General features: G+C 41.0%; 1 protein-coding gene across 1 annotated transcript in view; it reads left to right on the forward strand.

Moving 5' to 3' along the window:
* Positions 1-24,687, forward strand: part of EGFL6 (EGF-like-domain, multiple 6) — a 54,946-nt gene that overhangs the window by 28,884 nt on the left and 1,375 nt on the right. Inside the window, exons 6-11 of the mRNA XM_012649800.1 lie at positions 2,529-2,663; positions 4,440-4,562; positions 11,824-12,150; positions 13,223-13,303; positions 16,580-16,681; positions 20,392-20,657. Of these exons, the coding sequence (XP_012505254.1) occupies positions 2,529-2,663; positions 4,440-4,562; positions 11,824-12,150; positions 13,223-13,303; positions 16,580-16,681; positions 20,392-20,657 (1,034 nt within the window). The remainder of the gene's footprint in view (positions 1-2,528; positions 2,664-4,439; positions 4,563-11,823; positions 12,151-13,222; positions 13,304-16,579; positions 16,682-20,391; positions 20,658-24,687) is intronic.

Consider the following 24,687-nt stretch of genomic DNA (forward strand, 5'->3'; position numbering starts at 1 on the left):
CTCCTCCTCCTCCTCCTCCTCCTCTTCTTCCTCCTCCTCCTCCTCTTCTTCCTCCTCCTCCTCCCGTGACTCCATTTTACCAAACTCCTTTTTTCATTCATCACAATCAGCTTGTTGACCAGACTTTGCAAACTTCTAAAAGTACAGATTTATGTCCATTTCCGAGATGATGTTTTTAGCCACATATGCTCTAGACATACTTTGGGATGCTAAAAAGAACATTTCTCTATTATTTTGGATTACCTAATGCCATAGTGGAAAAAGGATAAATTTATTTTTGTATATTTACCTTAAACATTTTACTTCAATTACTATCCAACAGAAGAAACTACGCTACTTATATGTTGTCATTTAACGAGTAGAATTTTAAGGGCCATTGGGCTTTACTCTGGATTGTAGCTAATATTTTCCTGGAAAAATATATATTTACTTGTTTTTTAGATATTATTGAAAATAATATATACTTCTACATTAAGTTAACATGTAACCAATTTCATATTGTCTTTAAAACTTGATCTAAATTATATAAACTAAGTATTCCATAATTAATTCTGATTGGAGAAAAATGAGCAGATTAAATCAATACTATTAATTAAAGGAACATATAAAGGCTTTATTTATAACTCTGAATTTAGTCAACTTCATTGGCTTAGAACTTTTGCCCTCTTGCTCTCCCTTGTCTTATTTTGTGTCTTAGCTTTGGGTTCCACAGAGGCCGATTCTGAGCAAGTAGTTAATTGGGGAAGTGCTCCCAGAAAACACTGGTTGAGGAGTAGGGGAGTGACCCAGGGAAAGGAAGGTGCCAGTGCCGGGTGAATTCACTGAGTGGAGAGTAGATTAAATGAGCTGGGGGCACCTCTGGGAGACTGGGGAAAAGCTGCCTTTGGATTTTCCCTCTGGGACAAGGGTGCTGGGTGTTTACCTACCAATTCCCACCCTTCATTGATGGGAGCTGTTCTGGGGCATAATTCCCCAGCACTCCCATCCCGGCCTGAGTGGGGATCAGAGCAGAATGTTGCAGTGCGGCAAGCAGCCTCCGGCAGGTATGGAAACTTTGAGTGCTGAGGGGCGGTGGGTGGGGCACCCCACTGATGCACCCTCAGTGACTGAAACAACACTGTATTCACTTTGTGCTTTGGTTCCTTTGTGGGTCTGAATTATGTTCAACTACCAAATTGTATATACTCATAACACTTAATTATATTGCATCAACTATACATAATATTTAGAGCAAGTCAGCACATAGCATTAATAAGGGAAGTCGAACCAAATTGGAATGTGGAAAGAGTTTTTAATCTTCTGTGATTTAAATAAGAAAATATCAGTATGATTCCATAATCTTCACTACAATAGAAATATTTTTCAGTCAAGGTGCTGGATGTTTATTTATCCTACATGTACACAACATCATAAACTGCATTTAGAAGCTCAGCCAAATAGGTCCTAAGCAAGTTAAACGCTTATTCAAAAATACACATGTAAATTAAAATTTTGTTTCTACTCTTTGAGAGTATTTGAAGATTTAATTAGGTTCAGGGGGGTTAGTACTCTTTAGTACAATAAAATTTGTATGACAAGGCTAATCTAATTCTTGACCAAACTGAATCCAAATTTCCACCCACCTCTTTGATCCGTTGGGTGCCATTTTTATTGGAAGGGAAAGACGATGTGCATGAAAGCAATCGCTGAAAAATAATTTCAGTGAACCCAACACTTAGTTATTATTTTAAGAATGAAACAGGAACAGTAAGCCAGCCCCAACTTGCATGTTTAACCACAGGTCCAAAAGAACAACATAACATCTATTTGATTTGACATCTGAAAGTTAAAGCAAACCTGGGTCTCACTGGATTGGTCAGCGTAGCTCTCAGCCCCTCTGTACCCTGACTTCTAATGGTAGAAAAGGAGCACATCTATTGTTGGCTAAAATTGTGTCATTATGTAACTACACCTGACCCACAATGTATTCATAAGTGCACCCCTACACAACCACACTTCTGTGATTTGAGTCAATATTGCAGGAGCCTTGGAGGATCTTACTAATGAAATAATTCTTTTGTAAAATGCAAATTTTAAATGTCTGTGTATTTGGTTTGCTTAAAAATACAGCTATCTGAATCTATTTTCAAAAGTTGTATGTTATACAGTGTATACAGCTGAGGAAAATATTCACTCAGCACACATGTAACAAACAGGTACCAAGTGCTAGACATAACACTTTCTACCCCAGAAGAGCCAAGGCCTAACAGGAGAGAAGATGTGAATATAAGTAGTGACATTACAACAAGGTAATGCCTCTTAAAAAAAAAAAAGGTACAAAATGATATAAATACATAAAGGGAAATGCTGTGTGTGGGCCTGGGCAGCAGATCTAGAACACTTCCCGGAGGATATGGTATTGGCACCAGTATAATGTAATCCATTTTCCAGGTAAAGAAACTGTGCATGTGCATGCATAATGCATGGTGCATGCATGCAGGTGGCTACTTTTCTTGCTGTCACCAACACCTTCTGGTTCTGCACCCTAGATATTGATGAATGTGTCTCTGGTAAAGCCGTGTGTCCCTACAATCGAAGATGTGTGAACACGTTTGGAAGCTACTACTGCAAATGTCACGTTGGTTTTGAACTGCAATATATCAGTGGCCGATATGATTGTGTAGGTAAGAGTCAATGGTATCTTGTCCTTTTTTCCTCTCCCCACCAAACCTATGGGTTTTCTCTGCAGATATTTTGGTGTCATTTCAGTCTATTAGCTGAAAAATCTACTGAACTAACCAGCTTAACAACACAGAAAAGGTTGTTTTTTTTTTTTTTTAAAGGCTCTGGCATTTAGGGAACTCCAGTGACATCAATTATGAAGCCAAGTCAATAACGATTTGAAGTAATGAGTATAACTCTATTATGAAGATGAATATCTCAGGATAATTTTTGTGTGTGTGTTTTTTTTTTAATTTGGTTGGTTTTTGTTTTATTTATATTTTTGGTTTTATCTCCAGGTACACATCTAAAAATGGGAACAATAAAGCAGTGTTTGTATTTGATAAAAGGAAGAATAACAAGGCCTGTCTAATCTTGATCTCAGTGGTCTGTTCATAACAGTTTCCATCTGGGTGGCTTTAGAAAAATGTATGAAGGCGATGAAGGCACATGCTCTTTCCTCCTTAGCCCTTTCCTAGTTCAAGGTCCAAATAAAATGTTCCCTTCCGTGATCACCAAAATCACTCTCTGTTGAGATTCTAGTACCAGTCAGCTATTGGCCTAATCTGTGTGAGATAAAATATTTTATCACTCAGTGAAGGCATTCCAAGTCTCAATGAGCAAGTGGGTGGGGTATTTGCGGAGCCCTTGGGTGCATTCCCATCGCCCCTGATATAATGTAGGATGGAGCCTGTCCTATAGGGAAGAGAAATTCAGACACCCTATAGATTCCTATTCATATAATATGTGTAACAAAGGTGTGTGCATGGCGTGGAAAGCTAACACTTGGGGAAAAAATAGGATTTATTTCTTTCAACCCTACACTTGGAGCTTCCCAGGACCCATCTCGTGTAATCATGCTGGGGCAACACTCAATTACTGGGCTTTGAACCATCTTGTGAAGCCTCCACAGCTCTTCCCTCAAATCTCAAACAAAAAGACCAGTCTAGAGAGGCTCATAAAGTCCACGTCTCTCGTGTGCTTGGACCCCATGTCCTCCTGCAGACCCATCCAGCCCTGTAGTCCAATGATGCTGTGTCACAGCGTACAATCCTGTTTCACAGGACGGGGTAGAATCCACATGGAAAGCTTCAAAAAGTGATCAAGATTAGCATCTGAGCTCCCTTTGTGGCCAAATTAAAAACAACAGGCTATTTTGTGTGCATATGTCTGCAAATGCATAGATAGAAAATCGGATGGAGAACAGGGCAAACAAATCTCTCACTTGGGTGGAATTTGGCAACTTTTCCTCCTCTAAATCCAGCAGAGGAGCTCAGACCAGCCTGACCCTTTTTCTTGGCAGTCTTTGAATACAATGCCTATGCCTATAAGTCCAGATGATGTCAGTGGTTCCTGGCCGATCTTGTCTTTTGTTTTTTGAGTTTCAAGCCCTTCCAAATAGTGAATTGATCTTCTGATGTTGTTATTTAGTTCTAAGGTAGGCAGACAAAAAAGTGATGAGAAAAACCTAAACATCTTACAGAGTTCCGTAGCGTTGATAATGAACTTGCTGTTGGGGGAAGGGGAGCTGCAGACACACTCCCTAGGTACCAGTCGTCAGGCAAAGTCAGGGCCTCCGCCAATGTGCCTGGAGTCTTGAACACCTCTCAGCTCTCAGGCAACACTTGGTTTGTTGGGACCATTGAGTGGTTGGCCCTGGAGTTGCTCAGGTGTAAGGGATGGTCTTTCAGCAAGCTCTGTTACCACAAAGTTGTTCACTGGCATGTTCATATTTTTAGATATAAATGAATGTGCTGTAAATACCCATATGTGCAGCTTCCACGCCAATTGCCTCAACACCCAAGGATCCTTCAAGTGTAAATGCAAGCATGGATATAAAGGCAATGGACTGCAGTGTTCTGGTAAGTAGCATTTGGTCATGGTGTCGTAGCTATTCCCAATAAAGCATTCTCTCCATATGGCTTTCCTCCCTTTATTTCTCTCTTTCTCGCTCTCCTGCTCTCTCTCGCTCTTGCTCTGGGTGTGTGCAGTGTTTGAATTGAACTCTGCCTCAGCCTTGTCTTCTTTGCTAATTGAACCACATCTCCCATACTCCCTGAAGTTGTAGGCGCTGAACTTAAAGAACAAGAATACTTAATATTTTTCTGGTCACAACTAACTTTCAAATACTGAAAATAAGATTTCAAGTCAAAAGACACTGAGCAAATGTATCTGTCAGGATAGACTAGGTTATGGTGCAGCAATAAGCAATCCTAAAATGTCAGTGACTTAAAACCGCAAAGGTTTTTAGCCATGTGAATCAGGACTTTTTCCAGAACACACAACTGAAACAAAGTATGATGATACTGACCTCACTTTGTCTGTCATCCTCAAGCCTAGATTCACTTGGTTTAATGTGTAGCAAAGAGTCTCATTGTTCTTGCTGTTGAATTCTTTAATGCTTATGTGTTCAAACTTTAAATTTGTAAACCAGATATGTAAAAGTAAAATCACTGCTATTAATAATTAAAACAGTAAAGGTTTCTCACTCATGCCATGTCCAAAGAGAGTTTTCAGGGAATTTCTTCTCAATATAGTCACTTAAGGACAAAGGCTGACAGATGCCCCACCATCTTATGGTAGCAGGGTATCGACCCCAGGCCTTAGGGTTTGTCACAGCAGGGAAGGAAGTGTGGACAGTCATGTACCAGCTCTTAATTAATTCAGCTTGGAAGTGTCTAACTTCAAGGGGCAAAAAATAATAATAATCCTGCTGTGTGCCCCAAAGGAGAAATAAACTAGAAATCTCGGCGAACATCTAGAATGGCTGCCAGGGCAAGTCAGCTGTGATTACAGTGCAGTTGCTCCCCTGGTAAATAGTGTCTCACAGTGTTTAAAGTCATCCAGGCTATGTCCCTTTTAGCTGGCTCATCATGTGACTAGACTTGCTGACTGCCCCGACTCAGCTCACTCATACACCCCTTAGCAGAGTCCCCACATGTTCAATCAATATGGCTGCAAGTTGTACCTTGACCTACATCACATCCTATGTCCCCATGTGGCCAGTGCTACTGATGACACAAATGGCTGTAAGAGTGTCCACTCAGCCATGCAAAAATAAACTGTCTGTACCATGATAGACATTTAGTGGCATAAAAGGTTCACGGTACCCCAGTGGACTATGGTTGAGCACCACTGAACAAGAATGTGTACAAATGAATATAACCAAAGAAAATGAGTTTGGAAATCAAATTCTATGAAGAACCACCCAAAGAACAGGGCAGCATTTAGTCTGGGGAAAAAAAGAGTGTGGAAAAGCATAAAGTGTTCTTGTAAATATTTTAAGAAATGTGGCTTCCCCAAGCAGACTAAGTCCAGTGGTGCAAGTTATATTCTCTCTCTTTTTTTTTAATTTTTAAAAATGACCGCTAGGTAGGTATCTAAGAGTGGAGCAGGGAACCTCACAGAGTAGGGACATCCCACTGCCCCAGGCTCGCAGGCAGGGGCTCTGGGTGGGTTTCCTGAATTGGGCTGAGATGGGATTAAATGACCACTCAGTCTCCAGCAACTCGGTGCTGTGGTTTCTTATCCAATGTTGTCCTTCTGAAACTTTACTCAGAGAGAGAGAGAAAGAGATTGGCTGTCTGTGTAGGGCTGTGCATGGATGATATCAAGGGAGGGACGAATCATTCGATCCCCTTGAATGAATGAGCTTTCCATACTGGATGTGTGCTCAAGGGACGCATGCCCAGTGCTCCTTCATACCACCAAAACTGAACGTGTACGTTCCAAGTTGGGAAGGCCTGAATTTAAATCTTAGCTTTGCCCCATACTGGCTATGACCTTTGGCAAGTTTCTTAACCTCTCTAAGGTCAGTTTTCTCCTATCCAAAATGGGATTTGTGGTAGTCCTGTGGTGGGTGCTTATACTGGGCCAGGCCACAGTCCCTTGGAGCTCCTTAATTCCAACGAGGCAGGGTGGACGGTTCCATGCACATCCGTAGCCCCAGTGCAGTGGACTCTGCATTGTGGCCTCAGGGCTTTCTGTGGAAGGCTGCCCAGCCCCCTGCAGGTGCAACGCAGAGGTGGGGGAAGTTAATACCCCTCAAGATGACCCTCAACCAGTGAGGGACAGGGGTGTCTGGATAAATACCGCAGCTTCTCCTTCACAGGGTGGGACAGTTCTGAGGTGCGTGTGTTTTGCATTGGTTTCCGGATGTCCCCAGTGGGACTCAGCCCCCATTGCTCACAGTGACTGCCTGCCCATCACAGCACCATCTTTGGCATTTCTCTCTTCCTGTCTCGCTGGCCCCTCTCCCCCACTTCCACCTCCTGGCATCATGTCCCAAACAAACCACCTTCACCCAAACCCTTGTCTCAGGCCCTGCCACACTAAGACAAATGCCTCTCTCAGAGGTTCATGATGAGGTTTAAGTGAGGGAATCTGGGTAGAGAACTAAGTTCAGCTGGGCACATAATAGATGCTCAACAAAGTTAGCTGTGGTTGTTATTGTTATTAGCATCATTTCAGTCAGCTGTTAGGGCCAGCTGCTCTCTACTCTGAAATTTTGTAAAGGTAAATGTAAAAATGCTGTGCACACAAAAACGAAGCCTCAGGAAAACACCTGTTTCAATAAGTGGGCAACTCACCTCATACTCACCCTTCTACCCCAGGCCTAAGAATTGAAGGTGCAGAGTAAACCTGGAGTCATTTTCCTTCCTCATCATTTGATCTCCTTGAAACCACAATGTGTTGTTAATGTCCAATGAAGGCAACATCTGTAAGCGTGCAATTAGGTAGTTGTTTGTAGCCTGTGTTTTCTATATTGTAACCCAGTGCTTTGAAATTATAAGTACTACCTTAACATAAACATTTCTTATGTCAAGAAAACTTCTGTTTTTCTTTGACAGTCTATTTTAGGGTATATATAGTATATTTTATAAGTATATTTTTATTAAGTATATTAAGTATACTATATATAATATAGGTATATTAAGTATATTAAGTATACTATATATAATATATAATATATAAGTATATTATTATATAAGTATATTTTAGGGTAAAACAAATTTTTCTTTATTCTTTGAAACCTCAAACTCATCACACTGTTCTACTTGCTATCTGAAAAATATGCATTTTGTTATCCATTCTGTGGCTGAATTATTTTTTTAGTCTTTCATTGGAATGTTTATTTGAAGGAGAAAACTGTCTTTGGGTCATTCACTTTGGGTCATGTTACTTGTCCAGCTCTTTTCATTTTGCTTTTACTCTCTGTAAAATAAACAGCTATGTTTCTGTTGAATATTGATCTTAATGAAGTCTTAGCACCCATTGCTTAAAGATGGCCAAAAATCCACCCTTATATACACAGAAAAGTCATAAAAACAGAAGTGAGATAATCTCATCCAGTTAGCATTCAGCATTAGAAAATATGATATTGCAAAATACATTCATATGCACATGAATTGCTATTGTATAATATAGGACATTGATATAGCAACGTTTATTTTGAGTTCACTGTTTTGAAAAGTTCAGCCTCTACATTGCAATGTGGAAAAAGTGTTAGTAGATTATCCTTACACACCATCTGTACCCAAAGGAAGAAGCACCCTAAATGTAGATGTGTATTTTTTTACCATTCTAACATATATGAGTATTAATAGTACACTGCCAGATAATTTGGTCTTGATTTGACAGCAGCTATACCTCATCCTAAGAAAATCGTAACCTAGATAATAACTAATTTGGAGAATAACAGTCAATTTAGGAAAGAAACAGTCATTGGCTAACCAGGAGCACAGCTTCTGGAATCAGATGACCTTAGCCTCGTTCCCGGCTCCATAGCCTACTACCTGTGGACTGAAAACAAATTATTTAACTTTTCAGTGCCTCAGTTTCCACATCTGCATCAGGGGTGGGGAACCTGTGGCCTTGGGACCACATGCAGCCTTCTGGATCCTTGAGTGTGGCCTTTTGGTCCAGGGGCTGCACTTGGGGATCTGGAGGGCCACATGTGGCCTTGAGGCCACATGTTCCCCACCTCTCCAGCCCAGAATATATTAAACACTCAATAATTATGCACTAGTAGTAGGAATAATAGTGGCAAAGGCTTCTTTACCAAAGTTTAGTTGTTTCCCTTGAAAAGCTTAATTCAGTTTACATAGAGCATATTCAAGGAAACAGATTTTGGTACAGCCAGGCCATCTCAATTGTTTTTTCTCCAACGATAACATCAACATTAGAAATTTGGAGATATGGCCTGGGAATTTTTTTTAACTCCATAAAAGATTTTAAACATTCCGGTAATGAATTCTAAAAATAATGGCAAACGCATGCCAAGTATGTGCCAAGCACTAATCTTAGTAATTGATATATATTTATTCACTCATTTAAACCTCCCAAAATCCTGTTGTTATGCCAATTTTGTAAGTGGGGAGACTGAGGCAAACAGAAGTTAATTATTGGTGTGAGAACATACGGCTAGAAGATGTGGGGGCCAGAAGTGAGACCCAGGAAAGGGCTCCAGGACTGTGTGCTCAGCCACAGGATAGGTGGGCTCATGACTGAGCACTAGTCCTCTGAGCACTCTCCTGGCTCAGCTTCTGTTCCATCCTAGCCCCTTCCTGTTTCCTGGGTCCCACGGTGTGATACATTCCTCATCCCTGGTTAAGCCTCTCCTCCCAGGCTCAGATTAGTGGAGCATTTCTTCTCCCAGATGATAGATCATCTGATGAACTAAGTGCAGGTGACTAACTGTCAAAGTCATATTCCTCTGGGGCCAGATATTCTTACCTAATATTGATCTTCTATAAATAAAGTCTTATCCCGACAATATGAAACTAGAATTAGGATTTTTCAGGCAGGTGGAAGTTTTTGACAAAGTGGATATTTAGAGAAATCTCAAGTGCCTCCTAAGAGAAATTGTCAACTTCATCTACAAAAGACTGGCCCGTGAACCTGAAGACTTTGGAATTCCCTATTTTTATGTCTGAGTACCCCAAATGTCCCAAAGACCCCCCTACTGCAACTTCCTCCCACATTTTTATATTCTCAAAAGATGATGCAATAATCAAGAAATTTTTAGGAGAAAGCAATCATCAGTAATGTCGAATACGAAACAGCAATACCTAGATAAAACCAAATCTAGCTATGCATATGCATATCTTCAGACTGCATCTTCATCCTTGCCCAGCTTTTTGTCTTTACCTATGAAGGAAATGAAATTGTCAACACTACCAAGATTATGATGGTTCGGTTTTTTTTTTTCTTTTCAACAAGAAAATTTGAAACTTCAAAGCAGAAACTGAAAGCAGATGTTTAGGTTTGCGTGGTGTGGGTTGAAACCCTTTCCTTCTTGTTTATTAAAGGTCCTTAGTTTTATGTTACTGATTGCAAAAAGGAAATTTACAGGGAATAGAGATTTTCTGTTAATTTTTCTTGCTGGGTAATGGGAAAAGATTCAGGTAACCATGGATAGTATTACACACTGGGGCCTCCAAAGGAAGGTCTATGTATGACTAGCACATTACAATCAAGACTTAACATGCAACCTCTGGCAAAAGAGCTGAAACAGGCCATCTGAAGGTCAGGAGAATGAGTAATGATGCGTTACTTGTATTAGTACTAGTTGGTTTCGTACCTATAAATACAGGCTGTCCCAGTGATAAATAACTAGAATGTTTCATTGAAATGAGAAATGTTGCTTTTTTGTCATACCAGCCTTAGATTGATTTTAAAGTAAAAGCAATGGATTAATTAAGAGCATATATATTTTCAAAGCATTATTTCCCCTTTTGATTACCCAAAATATTGTGGAATTCTCCTTGTTTATTTTTCTACTACTTTGATACAGATTGAATCAGCCAAATGATGAAGGAACAAAGCAGGAGAAGAGGTTAAAACATTGCCAGGAACAATATTCTAATAAAATCCCAATCCAATTTCTTTTTATAGTATTATTTTTAGGCATCAAAATTAATGTCTACTCCCTTATTTCATTTCCCTCTAAACTATATCCAAGTAATAAAATTGAGTGAATTCATTCAAGTGTTATTAGACCTTTTCTTGCTTATTCTTGGACCAACACATGCCTAGATAGCTTATAATAGGACAATATATTTTAGTTTTAAAGATCATTATTTTTAATTTTTTAATTAATTACTTTTTTACATCAGTTGAAGATTCCTAATTATTATGAATATATCCCTGGAAAGGCGTATGTATCTTTGGATTATAGATCTCAAAGAATTTGAAACAGTCTAGAAAAAAGTAGCTCTTAACCTTAAAGCAGGAATAAACCTATCATGGAAACAGGACTAGAAAAAGAGTCATTCATATGCTGTACCCCCAAATCCTAGCTCTGTCTTTAGCTAGCTGAGTGACTTTGGGAAAGTCACTTAACAACACCCAGTTGTCCCATCTACAAGACAAGAGTATTGGGCTAGATGATCTTTTTTCTACCTCTTGAGTTCTTTAACACTGTCATTTTCCCCCCAAGGGTCGTTGATCCACTGAGGTATAGGAAGACTCAATCTAGAGGTATATTTTTAAAAGCAATTTAATTTAAATTAAATATAGAAGCCTCTGTAAAAATATTCAATAAATAAAATCATTTAGCTTTAGATGGTGATTGACTGAGGTGAAAAAATTCAAAGGGGAGAGAAAAGGGGGAAGGAAAATAAGGTTTGCATACATTGAACCATAAGTCATCATTTTTGTAGGTCACAAAGGGCCCATTATTAGAAATTTATATGGTTCAACCTAATGCCATGGCTGTAATCTTTGAACAGCAAATTTCAACAAATCTATAGGGCTACCTGGACAATACCAGTTTGGGGGAATAGCAGTATGAAAGCAGAAATATTAGAGGACCCTGGCAACTCCATCACTTTGGGATCTGTACCTCAACTGGGTAGTAGTAAGTATTTCACTAAAGTAATCTCTGAAGCAAAAAGAAAAGTGTATCATCTAACAAAAGGTAGATAACTACCAAAACATTAGAACCGCTCAAAACAGATGCAAATATAGTTCTTCCTAAAACATGAAATAGTAGAGGCTCATATGGATTCATTCTGGAAGCATTCCCTTACTGCACTTTAGCACTTTTAAAATGCTCCATTTTTGTGAGTGATCTGATTATCAGCCAATCTGGAACTTTTTGCCTGTTATTGTTCATTTTAGCTATCCCTGAAAATCCTGTGAAGGAAGTCTTCAAACCACCTGGTACCATCAAAGACAGACTCAAGAAGTTGTTTGTTCATAAAAACGGCATGAAAAAGAAGGTAAAAGTTAAAAATGTCACCCCAGAACCGGCTGGGACTCCCACCCCTAAGGTTAACTTTCAGCCCTTCAACTATGAAGAGAGTGTTTCCAAAGACGGTAGCTCTCCTGGAGGAAAAAAAGGGAATGAGGAGAGAATGAAAGAGGAGTTTGAGGAAAAGAAGAGTGAAGAGAAAGCCCTGAAGAACGACGTGGAGCAGGAGCGAAGCCTTCGAGGAGATGTGTTTTGTGAGTGTCACTTTTGTTATTTTATACATTTTATGAAAAATGAATTGAGATGTCTCCTGGCAAATGAGAAGATGAAAAGCCAGTGACACGCCTTTAGTAAAATGGGTTGGGCCTTAAGTCCTAAGAAGCAGCAGTCTCTGCAAGGTCTAAAAGCTAACTCCTTCCATAGATACCCAATCAAACCTGCCGCTCTGGGGACCGAGGAGGGGACGTCCTGGGGGGGTTCCTATTCGACACACACCCTCTCTTCCCATTCCCAGCCGAGGAAGCCTGCCTGTCCTGCAAGCACAGGTGTCCAGTGGCTGAGCTCTTCACGTGGCACACCCCCAAATCAGAGGGACCCTCACTACATGAATCTGCCAAGTTCTACTGTTTTCACTTCTCGAAGGCACTTTTCACAGCCCCGCTCCAGGAAAAGGGAACCCCATGGTTCTGTGGTTATGCTTTGAAAAGCCAAAAGAGACAATTGTAGGGGGGAAATTCTATAGTAGAGCTTAAGTTTTCTGGGTGAACTAGAGAACTGCCATATACCCCTTTTCACTGGTCGCTGTGCAGAACCCACCACAAGGCTCAGCGCCTCGGGGATGATTTCCGTATTAACCCGCCCTAGAGCCCCACATTGAGACCTTCCAATTTATTTTTGCTGGGCATTTGTTGCTCTCTCTATATTTTGCCTTGTCTGTTCTTGGCTCTGACTGGTGATCACACATGCAAGTGCCAGTAGGGTTCAACCAAAGGAAATATAGATACAAGCCCACCCATCAAAGACCTGGCTTACAAATGACATCATCCCCCTCAATAGAGAGTAAATTTCAAGAAAGCGTATTTCCAACACCTGGTGAGAAGGGACGTGTCAGTAATGTGGAGGCTTAGTTTACCTAAGGGAACATCTGGAAAAGATATTCTAGATGAGGAAACTCGAACCAATGTCAATGATTTGGAAACACTACTCCAAGACACTGTGTAGTTAGAATATATGATAAAACCTTATTGGTTCAGTCATTTGATTCATACCTTTTGAGCATGTGGGGGTTTAGATTTTTTTCTTAACTGATCAAGTGTTCTTTATTAGCCCCTAAGGTGAATGAAGCAGGTGAATTTGGTCTGGGTCTGGTCCAAGGAAAAGCATCGACTTCCAAACTGGAACGCAAAGGTAATAATGCTTTTCTCCTAGGTATGTGCTCTCTCGTGGTGTCCCATGTCACTTTCATTTCTTTGAAGGACAAGATGATTGTTTATGAATCACTGCTTCATTCATAAACTCCCACGGGAAAAATTACATCATGATACACAGTGCTAGTATTAAAATAGTGAGTCTTCGTGTGATTAGTACCAATGATTACAATATAGTAAGGCTTCTGCTCTTCGCCGCTCCCACTTGACACTGAGAGTGAAGAGTTGAGGCAGACTGGATGCGTGGAGATGGGAGAAAATGACTCATTTGCTTCAACTCCAATGTCTGAGAACGCACAACCTGAAAATCACGATGTCCTAAAATCTGGCTTAAAGTGCTTCTAACAAACAACCACAAACCCTCAGTGGCCTAATGCTTCTGAGTCTATGCATTGGCTGGGCAGTTCTGCCTGTCTGAGCTAGGCTGGCTGGGTTCACCCATGTGTCTACAGTCAGCTAAGGGCCTGCTTTGTAACTTTGCTGATCTTAGCTGTGCTCTCACATGCCTGGGGCCTCAGTTGGGATAATTGGCCTTGCTCAGCTCTGCTCCATGTGGTCTCTCTTCCTCCAACAGGCTAGTCCAAGCTCGGGTCTGGGTCTCTTTCCAAGAAACAGAGCAGGGGCACACTAGACCTTTTTGAGGTCCGGGCCCAGAACTGGCATAGCATCATTTCTGCCATATTCTACTGGCCAGGGCAAGTCACGAGGCCAGCCCAGACTTAAAGATTGGGGAAGGAGTTGCAAAGTTATATGCAAAGAGTGTGGATACAGGGAGGGATAAAAATCAAGACCATTTTTGTGATCAATCTACCAAAGCCTCATAATCTGGAATTTCTTGGAGATAATTCCTAATTCCTCAGAGCTTATTTAGAACATTCACTACCCATGACAGATTGTATGTGGCCTCTCTACACAGACCTCAGGGAAAAGCCTATTTATATATTCATCTCTTTCACTTGGTATAAGTACAAATGCCTTAATCTTCTCTTTCCTTTTCAAACCTTCTTTTACTTTCCACTATACTTGTCCTAACCTTGTGCTAATTTGATCCCCTTTTGTGTTTTCCCTGTGAGTACATCCCCCAGTTCTGTCCCTCTGGTTTATAGGACCATCTCCACTATCAAGAAAATGCTTCTCTAGCTCAGTCTTCCTAATTTGGTCTGGGAAGCTTCTAGTAAAAACTCTTTAAAGGCTAGTAACCCATGACCCAGCTCCTACAGGCACCTTGGTTTCCTCCATATTTCTCCTAAGTGTTCTATTCTTTTAAATTTATCTTCACTAAACATCTTATTACCCATTTTCCTGGTTAGGAGGAAAATGTTTCATAGCTCAGGGGATAAGCTACATTCTCCAGGTGCTCACAAGTTCTGCCCCAGATCTGCTTCCCACTTGCTAAGGGACATGAAGGGATTAGTTGACTCCTCTTTGGATCCCCAAACCACCAGATTTCCTATTTTACTTTTTCTTCCATAATCCTTAATGAAACACAAAGTTTAAAATTTCGCACATGAGCACATGACCCTGTGGTGTCATCGGTGCTTGAGTAAGGTGTCCTGGAGAGCTCAGTCCCAATTCGAAGACGCAGGTATGCGCTCCAGCTCTTCCACTTGCTGTTTGTCTTGGGCACGTCACTTAGACTTATGTCATCTCATTGCTTTCACACATAAAGTTGGAATAAGAGCAATCCTCCCCTCTTAGGTGCTGTCTTAGGCTGGGTTCCCCATAAACAGACCCCAAGAAGAATTTGTATGCAAGTGGTTTATATGGGAGGTGATCCCAGGAAATGGTGACTGGGGAGTGAAGAAGTGAGATGGGGAGAGAAGGAGGCAGTAAAGGGTGTGTTATCAGGCAAGTCTACACTGTGGGCAGCTAGAGCTCAGTCCCACTGGGGGACTTCCGGGAGACAGTGAAGAACACATGGCTCAGAATTATCCTACAGGAGAGGTAAGGAAGCTGGAGTATATATACACCAGCTCCCATCTGACATTGACTAAAGGCTGTTCCCAGGTGGGTGCTAATTCCCTGGTGCTCCTGGCCTGCCATGAAAGCAGGGAAGAGCATCATTGCGGCAATTGGACCTCTATTCCACTGGACCCCTCTGCAAGACAGCAGACAACCTGGATTCCAGTCTGACTTCAGTGCATGTCCAATCCAGCACTTAGTGGTCTTCCCTAAAGGCAAAGAAATGGAGGTATCTATCTACCAACTCCTGCCTGTCACTGGTTGAGTGCTCTCCCTGGGAAAATAACCCCCCAGCACTCTAGCCTACCTGGCTTGAGCCCAGCATACTCTAGCAAGAGAACACCTTCATGCAGAGAGTTGTGGGTGTGTGCAGCAGAAAGCCATATGCACCTGCAGGGGACATAAATACTGACAGATATTGGTGCAAACAGCTTAGGATTGGATGTTTTGAATAATTCTGGAGGCAGAAGCAAGAGTGAGGGCTAAGCCTTTATCAGGGTTCTTGCAAGAAACCAAGGCAGGGCAGGACTAACAGCTTAGGATTGGATGTTTTGAATAATTCTGGCATGCTTTGGAGCATAGGAGCTGTCCCTAACTGTCTGGTACCTGGTCCTGAGTTATTTAGGGCAAGGGACATATTGGCTTGGTGTGTGAGAATTAGACGAAAGGGGTAGCTGGCTTGCATATAAAAGGCAGGCTTCCAGGTGAGTTGTTTGCTACCTCTAGGAATTAGCCAGCCCTGAGAGGGACAGTCCCTCCCTAAGTCTGGAAAGCCCCCCAAGATGTCAAAAGACCATAAAATACAGCAAATATGGTTAATATCCTTGTGTACTAAATGATTGTTGATAAGTCATAGACTACATGAAACTTTGCATTCCACAAAGCATCTAGAAAATTATGGCAAGGTCTTCAACTAGTTCATTTGGGTAGGAGAGACTTTATTTTCTGGCCTGAATTTTATAAACAATTATTTTCATTCCCTGTTTCACTTTGTACATGGGGATCTTGCCCATTACTTATTTTTTTAAAAAAATAGTGTTTTTGTTTTTGTTTTTTAAGATCCTAAACAGAATTTGTTCAGAATAGCTTCACAGATTTCACTGGACATGGGGTATCCGGTTTGACACCATCCCTAAGGGCGTTTTAGTTGCCATGATCTGTACTCTGTGCAATTGTAAACATGGTATTGCCTTCCAAAGCTCCAAATGTAGACATCTTCCTAATGCTCTTAGTGGTTAAGAAGTGCATTCTTTTCTTTTCTTTTCTTTTCTTTTTATTTTTTTTTTTTTACCAGATTTAAATATCTCAGTTGACTGCAGCTTTGATCATGGGATCTGTGACTGGAAACAGGATAGAGAAGATGATTTTGACTGGAATCCTGCTGATCGAGTTAATGGTATTAATATTTCGATTTGACTATTTCATGTTCTACAACATGGTGAAGGCACAGAAGGCTCTCCAGTGATGGAGGGTTGTTATTCCTGTCACTGATTAGGTCAGGGTTGTTTGTCACCTTACACCTTCCAAAGTCTCCCCCGACGAATGACTAACTTGGCCCAGCATATATTCTCCTCCTGAATCCCTCTCCCTCAGACACACCCCGACAAAGGATACGCCAGCAAACCTCTTCCATACTCACTCTCCTACTGGGAGAGAGATGCTGAGATGTGTATGAAGTTTGGGAGTGTTGGGAAAAGGCAGAAAGAAGTTGTTCCTTTTTCCCAGTTTACCAGCCATGGCACTCTGTAGTTTTTGTTTTGTTTTGGGGAGTATATAAATCTTGAAAGGAAATACGACCTCCACCTAAACCTAGAGTTTTAGTAGTGTCACCCCTCAGAGTGCAAAAAACTGCAAAGTGCAAAGGGGTGCAAAACTGCAAGGGGGTTTTGGCCTAGGTCCAGCTGCTTGCCACACGAAAAGCTAATTATTGAGACAATGACGATTGCCAAGGAAGGAAGGAATTTTTTTTTATTTCAGCATATTATGGGGGTACAGATGTTTAGGTTATGTATGTTGCCCTTGCCCCTCCTCCCCCCCAACTCCAAGTTTCAAGTGTGTCCATCCCTCGGATGGTGCGCATTGCACTCTTTGTGTATGCATATACCCGTCCCCTCTTCCCCCCTCCCCCCTGCCCGACATCCAATAGATGTTATTCTTATATGTTCACTTATGTGTTGATCAGTTAATACCAATTTGATGGTGAGTACCTGTGGTGCTTGTTTTTCCATTCTTGGGATACTTCACTTAGTAGAATGCGTTCTAGCTTTATCCAGGATAATACAAGAGGTGCTATATCACCATTGTTTCTTAAAGCCGAATAGTACTCCATGGTATACATATACCACATGTTATTAATCCACTCATGTATTGCTGGACACTTGGGTTGTTAGGAAGGAATTTTTTAATATAAAAGATGTTCTGTCAGGAGAACAAGGAATCAGCCTCAAATCCCTCTCCCCAACTAACGGAGAGTATGGGCTTTTTAAGGAGGAGCTGCGTGCATTGGGGCAGGTTGCGGGGAATGGCAAGTCTTGGCATCAGGAAGTCTGCCTAGGGGCCTTCAGAATCTCAGCTCCTTGTCTTGCAGAAATTCTACCATTTCTTGGAAACAACTCAGAAAAGTCAAATAGTCAGTTAAAAGTTTGAGGGTTCTGGTCATCATGCCCTACTGGCCTGCAGATCGAAAATATGGGAGGGAGAGGATTATAAAAAGCATATAGGGGTCATCGAAATTTGTTCATAGAGTCAGTTACAAAAGCATCAAAACCATAATGAGCATCAAGTCAATGACCTGAACTCCTGGACCGACCTTTCCCTTCTGTTGCTTGAAGATTTCTTTCCAGCCACCTGACCTTGGATTTTTCTCACCCTCAGCTCTGAGCTGCAGATTCCCTGCCCTTTCCATTGCCTGCTTAAACACTATCGAAGGATCCTAGCTCTCTCCTTAGGTAGAGCATTTGCCTTGCAGATTCCTTTTGAAACACAAATTGAATCTCTGTCTCCTGAAGGCTGACTATAGAATTAAAGACAACTGTTACACCTTCAGGGACTCCAGTTCCTTACCAACCAAATTATTTCTTTGGTGGTGTACAGGCTGTACTTTGAGTTAAAAGATCCTTCTTCTAGAACCTTCCTCTAGACAAATTTCTCTCTAAGATCTCTCCTTTCAAGCCCTCACATGCAAGCAGGAAACCTGGATATACCCTAATAAAAATTCCTTTCAGGCCGGGCACAGTGGCTCACACCTGTAATCCTAGCACTCTGGGAGGCCGAGGCGGGAGGATCGTTTGAGCTCAGGAGTTTGAGACCAGCCTGAGCAAGAGTGAGAGCCCATCTCTACTAAAAATAGAAAGAAATTAGCTGGACAACTAAAAATATATAGAAAAAAAATTAGCCAGGCATGGTGGCACATGCCTGTAGTCCCAGCTACTTGGGAGGCTGAGGCAGAAGGATTGTTTGAGCCCAGGAGTTTGAGGTTGCTGTGAGCTAGGCTGATGCCACGGCACTCTAGCCCAGGGAACATAGCAAGACTCCATCTCAAAAAAAAAAAAAAAAAAAGGATTCCTTTTAGAACAGGGTAGAGGGGATACATCTTGCATTGCAGTTGTGTGAATGGGACTATTGCTAAAATTTCAGGGGAAGTACAGGGCAAGTTTAACCAGGCCGGAGACAATGCATCTTTGGAGAAGCTATCTTATTGATAAGTAACCTCCTGAGTTTCTCCTTTCTTCCATCATGGCATCTCTAAATTTGCGTCTACAAGAGTATATCACATTGAGAGCCCCTGGGTTATTCCAGGATCTTGACAGCTCACATAGTCACTGAGCAAAGTCTTACATGGAATTTTCCATCATTGGGAAGTCCCCTGTTTATGAACACCCAATTCACAAATGACGCCAGGGTTTTCAGCTTCTGCATCATTCAAATTGTACCCCTCTCCTCCTGTACCTCCACCAGATCTCTAGGTGGGCTTGTCTCTCCCTACAGAGTTAAATATAAAAAAGAAACATGGGATCAGTTAGCATTATTAGAGGGATAAAACCTCAAAGATAGCTCAAAGTTGGCTTTATCTGGGAGAGAAGGAGAAACCTGCCACAGTGGATAACAGAAGAGAGAGCGTAGCTGGTAGAGTTACCAGATAAAGTATAGGATGCCTAAATTTCAGATAAGCAATAAATACTTTTTAGTATTCTTAGACATGTTGTTTATCTGAAATACAAACTCCACTGGGCATCCTGTATTTTTATTTGCTGAATCTGGCTACCCTACTAGCTAAGGAAGAAGACCAGACAGTCTCTGGATCCACTAAAAACTAAGGCAATGTCAGCCTGGGTTCTGCAAATGTCTCCAGGAATTGCACTAGCAGAAGACTCCACCCATTCCCAGATGTCTTTCTCCTGGCTTCTATGGGAATTCCTCCTTCTTATTGACTTCTTCAGACCCTACTCTGTGAGAGTTTTTACCCAAGTTCATCAAAGCCACAACCAGAAGATTGGAAATGAGCAAAAGTTCACTACCGCAGATTAAAAGATACTTAGAAGATTTGCAGGAGTAGGAGATGTGTTCCTGTCATCCTAGATCAGAACTCGGAGTGGTATATTACACATGGTAGTTGAGCTTCGCGAAACCACCGGTACAAAGGCAGATGTGTTGTGGATTAAACACCCTATGGATCCACCTAAGGAGCTGGCCATCCATCATACCTGTCATTGATTCAGTGGGGAAATGCATTCCAAGGTTTAAACCAAAGTGGAAATGAAGTTCTGGAACAAAAGTTATCCATCAGCTGTAGATTACCTGCAGTGCTGAAGGATTATTTAATTCAATTCTTACCTCCTATCTGCTACTACTCAGCCTTGTGAACGTGGACAAATTCCTCAGTTTCTCTGACCATCCGTTTAATTCTTTATATAACAAAGAATTTCACCTGTGTGATCCCTAAAATACATTTTAGCATGAAAATTTCGTTCCTACATTTGAAATGAAAAAGACTTCAGCTTTCCCTATAGGAAACTATTTTTCGCTTTTTTATAGCTATTTTACACATTATAGCCAAACCCTTTACAATGGCCTCATTAACTGTGCTTTTTTTTTCTTCTCTTAAAGCTGTTGGCTATTATATGGCAGTTCCGGCCTTGGGAGGTCACAAGAAAGACATTGGCCGATTGAAACTTCTCCTCCCCGACATGCAGCCCCAAAGCAATTTCTGTTTGCTCTTTGATTACCGGCTGACCGGAGACAAAGTAGGGAAACTTCGAGTGTTTCTGAAAAACAGTAACGATGCCCTGGCATGGGAGGCGACCAGAAGTGAGGATGAAAAGTGGAAGACGGGGAAAATTCAGTTGTATCAAGGAACTGATACTACCAAAATTGTAAGTGGAGAACAATATTACACTCGATATTTACATTCTTTTTCAATGACTTAAAACACTTACTGAAGTACCTAGACATTAGGGATACAAAGATGAACAAAACTTTTTCCCTACACTTAAAGAGCCTACATGCTGGAGCGAAATAGGCAAGGAGATTAATCAGCACAACTAATGAGGAAACTTGTCAGGTGCGTGCCTATCACGTTCTATGGAAATGACCTGTTTGTGTGTCAGGCTCCTTGCACCAACTTCCTCCCAAACCAAGCTATACATTCCTTAATATGTAAAAGAAGCACTTACAGAACTAAGAAAAGCTATTATATTAATGATTATGGTTTATATAGATTAAACTCAGCAGAGGGAAAAGGCACATGGGGCAGAATCCAGCAGACACCAGACATAAGCTTATAGTTTTCCTCTTCCAGTAGAGTCGTAGGGGTAGCTCTTAATTCTCCCAGCAACTGTGTATGACAACACTCACAAAGTATTGCCCCCCGCCCCAGGAAGCTCACTCATGCCTTGGTGTCCAACGTTTTTGTTGGGGGTCAGTCTGCTCACGTGACCATTTGTGTGGCTGACTATTGTTATCCAGTCTCCAGCCTCTCCAGAGGTCAGGTTGATACCATGTGACCCAAACCCTTACCATAAATCATACTGTTAGCATAAGCTACCTGGCATGGCCCAAGGCCTCAGGTAAACAAAAACGCTTGTGGTCAGGTAGGATATTCCAAGGGCTTAGAGGTTATCTCCTAGGAACCAATTAAGAACCAAGCCTTCCTTTGGAATATGCAGGGTTTGGCCAATTCAGAACTGCTGAGTTAATCCTTTATTGCACAGTGGGTTTAATAAAGGAAAAGGAAACAGAGGTTTAAGAGAAAGTTGGTCAATGGGATGAAACACTGAAAAAGAACAAATAGGATAAGAATGACAAAGAGTCTACCGAATTTGACCATCAGAAAGGTGGCTGGTGACCTTTGCAGGGGTTGTTTCTTTGGACGGAAAGGGCCAAAGGTCACACTATGAAAAGATGAGGAGAGAAGGGATCAGAGCCTGGAGGCAGCCACCGTGGACCCTTGTGAAAAGTTTGATCAAGGTGGGAAAGCAAAAGATAGGGCAAAATCTAGAGTGATGTACATGAAGAAGTGAGAATAGGAAGAACAATTACTAGATCCATGCATTGGAATTCTATTTATAGTTTGCTTGTGAAAAGTCATGATTAATGTGAGTGAAATCATATTTCTTGGTAATAGGCATCAAACTAGAAAGCCTAGTCCCTAGTGTCACACATTAAATTTAGCATCTTTCCATTTATTTGTCACACTTTAGTTAAAGCAGAACATATTATTTAAGACATGACTGTAAATAAAAGTAAATATTGGGTGCCAGTTAATGAATTTCCTAACCACACTTCCCCTTGCAGTAAAAGCAGCCAGTACTTGTTTTGGATTGATACATGTGTTAATTCAGAAGTATTCTCATTGCAGTGCATTTAAATAGATTCAAATCCAATCTACATGATTACCTTGTATTTGTGGCATGGTTTGGGGACTGTGGCACTGAGCCATGCTATATATGGATGACATGTCCTGTCGAGAATTGAAATATGCCTCTGCACAGAACTCATAATTACTTCCATGTTGACTGAATTCATGTGCTGGGGAATATTTTTTATATAACATGGTAGCTCGCAGAGAGGGTATACCACCAAAACAGTGATTAATTAAAATACACGGTTTTAAAAACATGCCCCCAAAGAGCCTGGCCAGCAATCACACTATAACACAACAGTGCTATGTGAAGAGGGATGCTCAGACCCAGGCCCTGAATTCTTCAGTCCTGGGGGAAACCTTGATGGGGGTATCGGAGGTGGGGAGGCTGACTACTCCAGACTAAAGCATATATTCCAGTTTAGCAATGTCATATTGTTCCTTGGTATTTGTGACAGATGTAACTCTTGCTCCACAAACTTGGACGTAGATGATAAGTCACATTGCTTTTTCTAAATCAAATTATATCAGAATCCAAAGCCTCATCCCAATCAGAGCTTCATTAGGCTGGGGGGAAAGTCAGTCTCAGCTATTTGCTCATGCAGGGTTGGGGGGAGGGCCCCCTCCCCAGGGTAGCCTGAGCTTCTAGAAGGCTAAAAGTGACCCAGATATTAAGAGAGGGGAGCACATCTTCACTTCATCATGGGGGCCAGGAATTCCCACATTTTCTATACCTAGGTGGCCCTTGAAGTCACTCATCTCTTCAACTTCCATGCCAGGCTGGGACACAGAAAACTTTACTGAGGCTGGAGTCTTGTTGCTGAGAATCCAGCCTCGATAGGAGCTCTGCCATTGAGAGACGGTGGTGTGGCTTCCTAGTCCTGGAGAATGTCACTTCTCCTCCCACTGCTTCTCCTTCTAGCCTTCCACCTTTGACTAGCAGAGTCTCCTCAAGGAGGTTAAGCTTGTGGGCAACAAACATCAGGAAGAGGATTGTCTTCCAGAAAAGTCTGCTTTTGATTGTTCTGTTTCAAATTCTCTTGATAAAAGAGAACATTAAAAGCCTGCATAATGTTTTTGGACCAGAGTAGGCAAAATACAGTGAAAAACAAACACAAATTAGTTTGTCAATTAATTATCCTGACATTTATTTGTAGTTACCCAGCAGGTATCAGTCAGGGATCTCAGTGATAGAAAAACCACCATATCCCAAGATGTCCCAAGACATACCCACTCTCAATATCTCCCCCATTGCAGCTGCTGTGAGGGGTCTTCTTCTGGGCTCACTTCTACTTTTTTAAAAATACCCAAAGGGAACATCCTTGAAAATAATTCCCTCCTGAGAAGAGATTAGAGGAAGAAGAAACTTCTATACACAGCTGTGCTATCACTGGCTGCTTAGTAACAGTTTGTCTCCAACAGTTCTCAAGAATATGTTCCTAGCTTCAAAGCCAAGGAGAATAGCCCAACAGTGGGCAGTCACAGGCTCTTGTCATCCCCATTTGTTCCCCTGAGGTTTCCTCTCTTCTCTTTGGAGAACCAGAGAAAGCTGGATACAATGATGACAGCAAGCTTAAAGTTGCTTCATCTCTAGAGTCTTGAAAACTATTCTGTGATTATTTATAAAGCAAAAAAGAGATGTTGTTGGGAATGGTGAATAGTTTTGTGATGCCATCGTTGTGAGTATGATTCTTAAGGGATCTTTCTTTAAAATGTCAATTTATATAATTTTGAATTTACAAAAAAAATTTAGAAAAAAACAGAGAAATTACTTTATTGAAAAATAGTAAAGATTCATAATCACACCACAGTAACATGCATGCGTTCATATTTTACATTTTACTTTCCACAGGAATACATATTTTAATTGTGTATAACCACAGTATGCATAGAGTATTGTTGAATTTCATTTTGATAGAATATGTATGTGTGTCATTTTAAAGAAGAATAACATGTTCCAAATTAAATATTCTTTTCTCTCTAAAATTTTTGTTCCAAGGTAACCTTAAGAATCTTTGAATCAGAATCATTTTTGCTGTCCTCTAAATCTGCTTGTTTCTGATATTGAGAACAATAGAACCCACTAGGCCTTTTCCCCCCTTTATGGGAGATATATGGGTGGTATGAGAAACATACTTCTTATAATGAATGTTATTGGATAGGTGCTCCATAAGTTGTTGCTATTATTATTTTCATAATTATTGTTATTTTGTTGTTATTGTTATTTCATCTAAGTTAAACTCTTACGAGAGTAGGTTGTATGCAAGAAATGAGAGTAAGGGTTGCCCCGTTACATTTGCTTTTCCCCAAAGTCTCTTCAAATGTTAAGATAGAGCCATTCTTTCCACCTCTTAAACATCACCTAAATTTCATCTTGTGAGTCCTTTATAACCCTGTTATATACCAGGAATTCCTGGAAGAAAGATTTAGCATCTCAGAATATTAGATTTTCTGCTTCTGAATAATTCTACTGAGTAAATGTAATACATAGGTTCCAAAGAGTCCTAGGACCACAGACCCCAAAGCACAACAGAACAGGGCCA

The sequence above is a fragment of the Propithecus coquereli genome, unplaced genomic scaffold (genome assembly GCF_000956105.1).
Source record: "Propithecus coquereli isolate 6110/MARCELLA unplaced genomic scaffold, Pcoq_1.0 Scaffold303, whole genome shotgun sequence".
NCBI classification, from domain to species: Eukaryota; Metazoa; Chordata; class Mammalia; order Primates; family Indriidae; genus Propithecus; species Propithecus coquereli.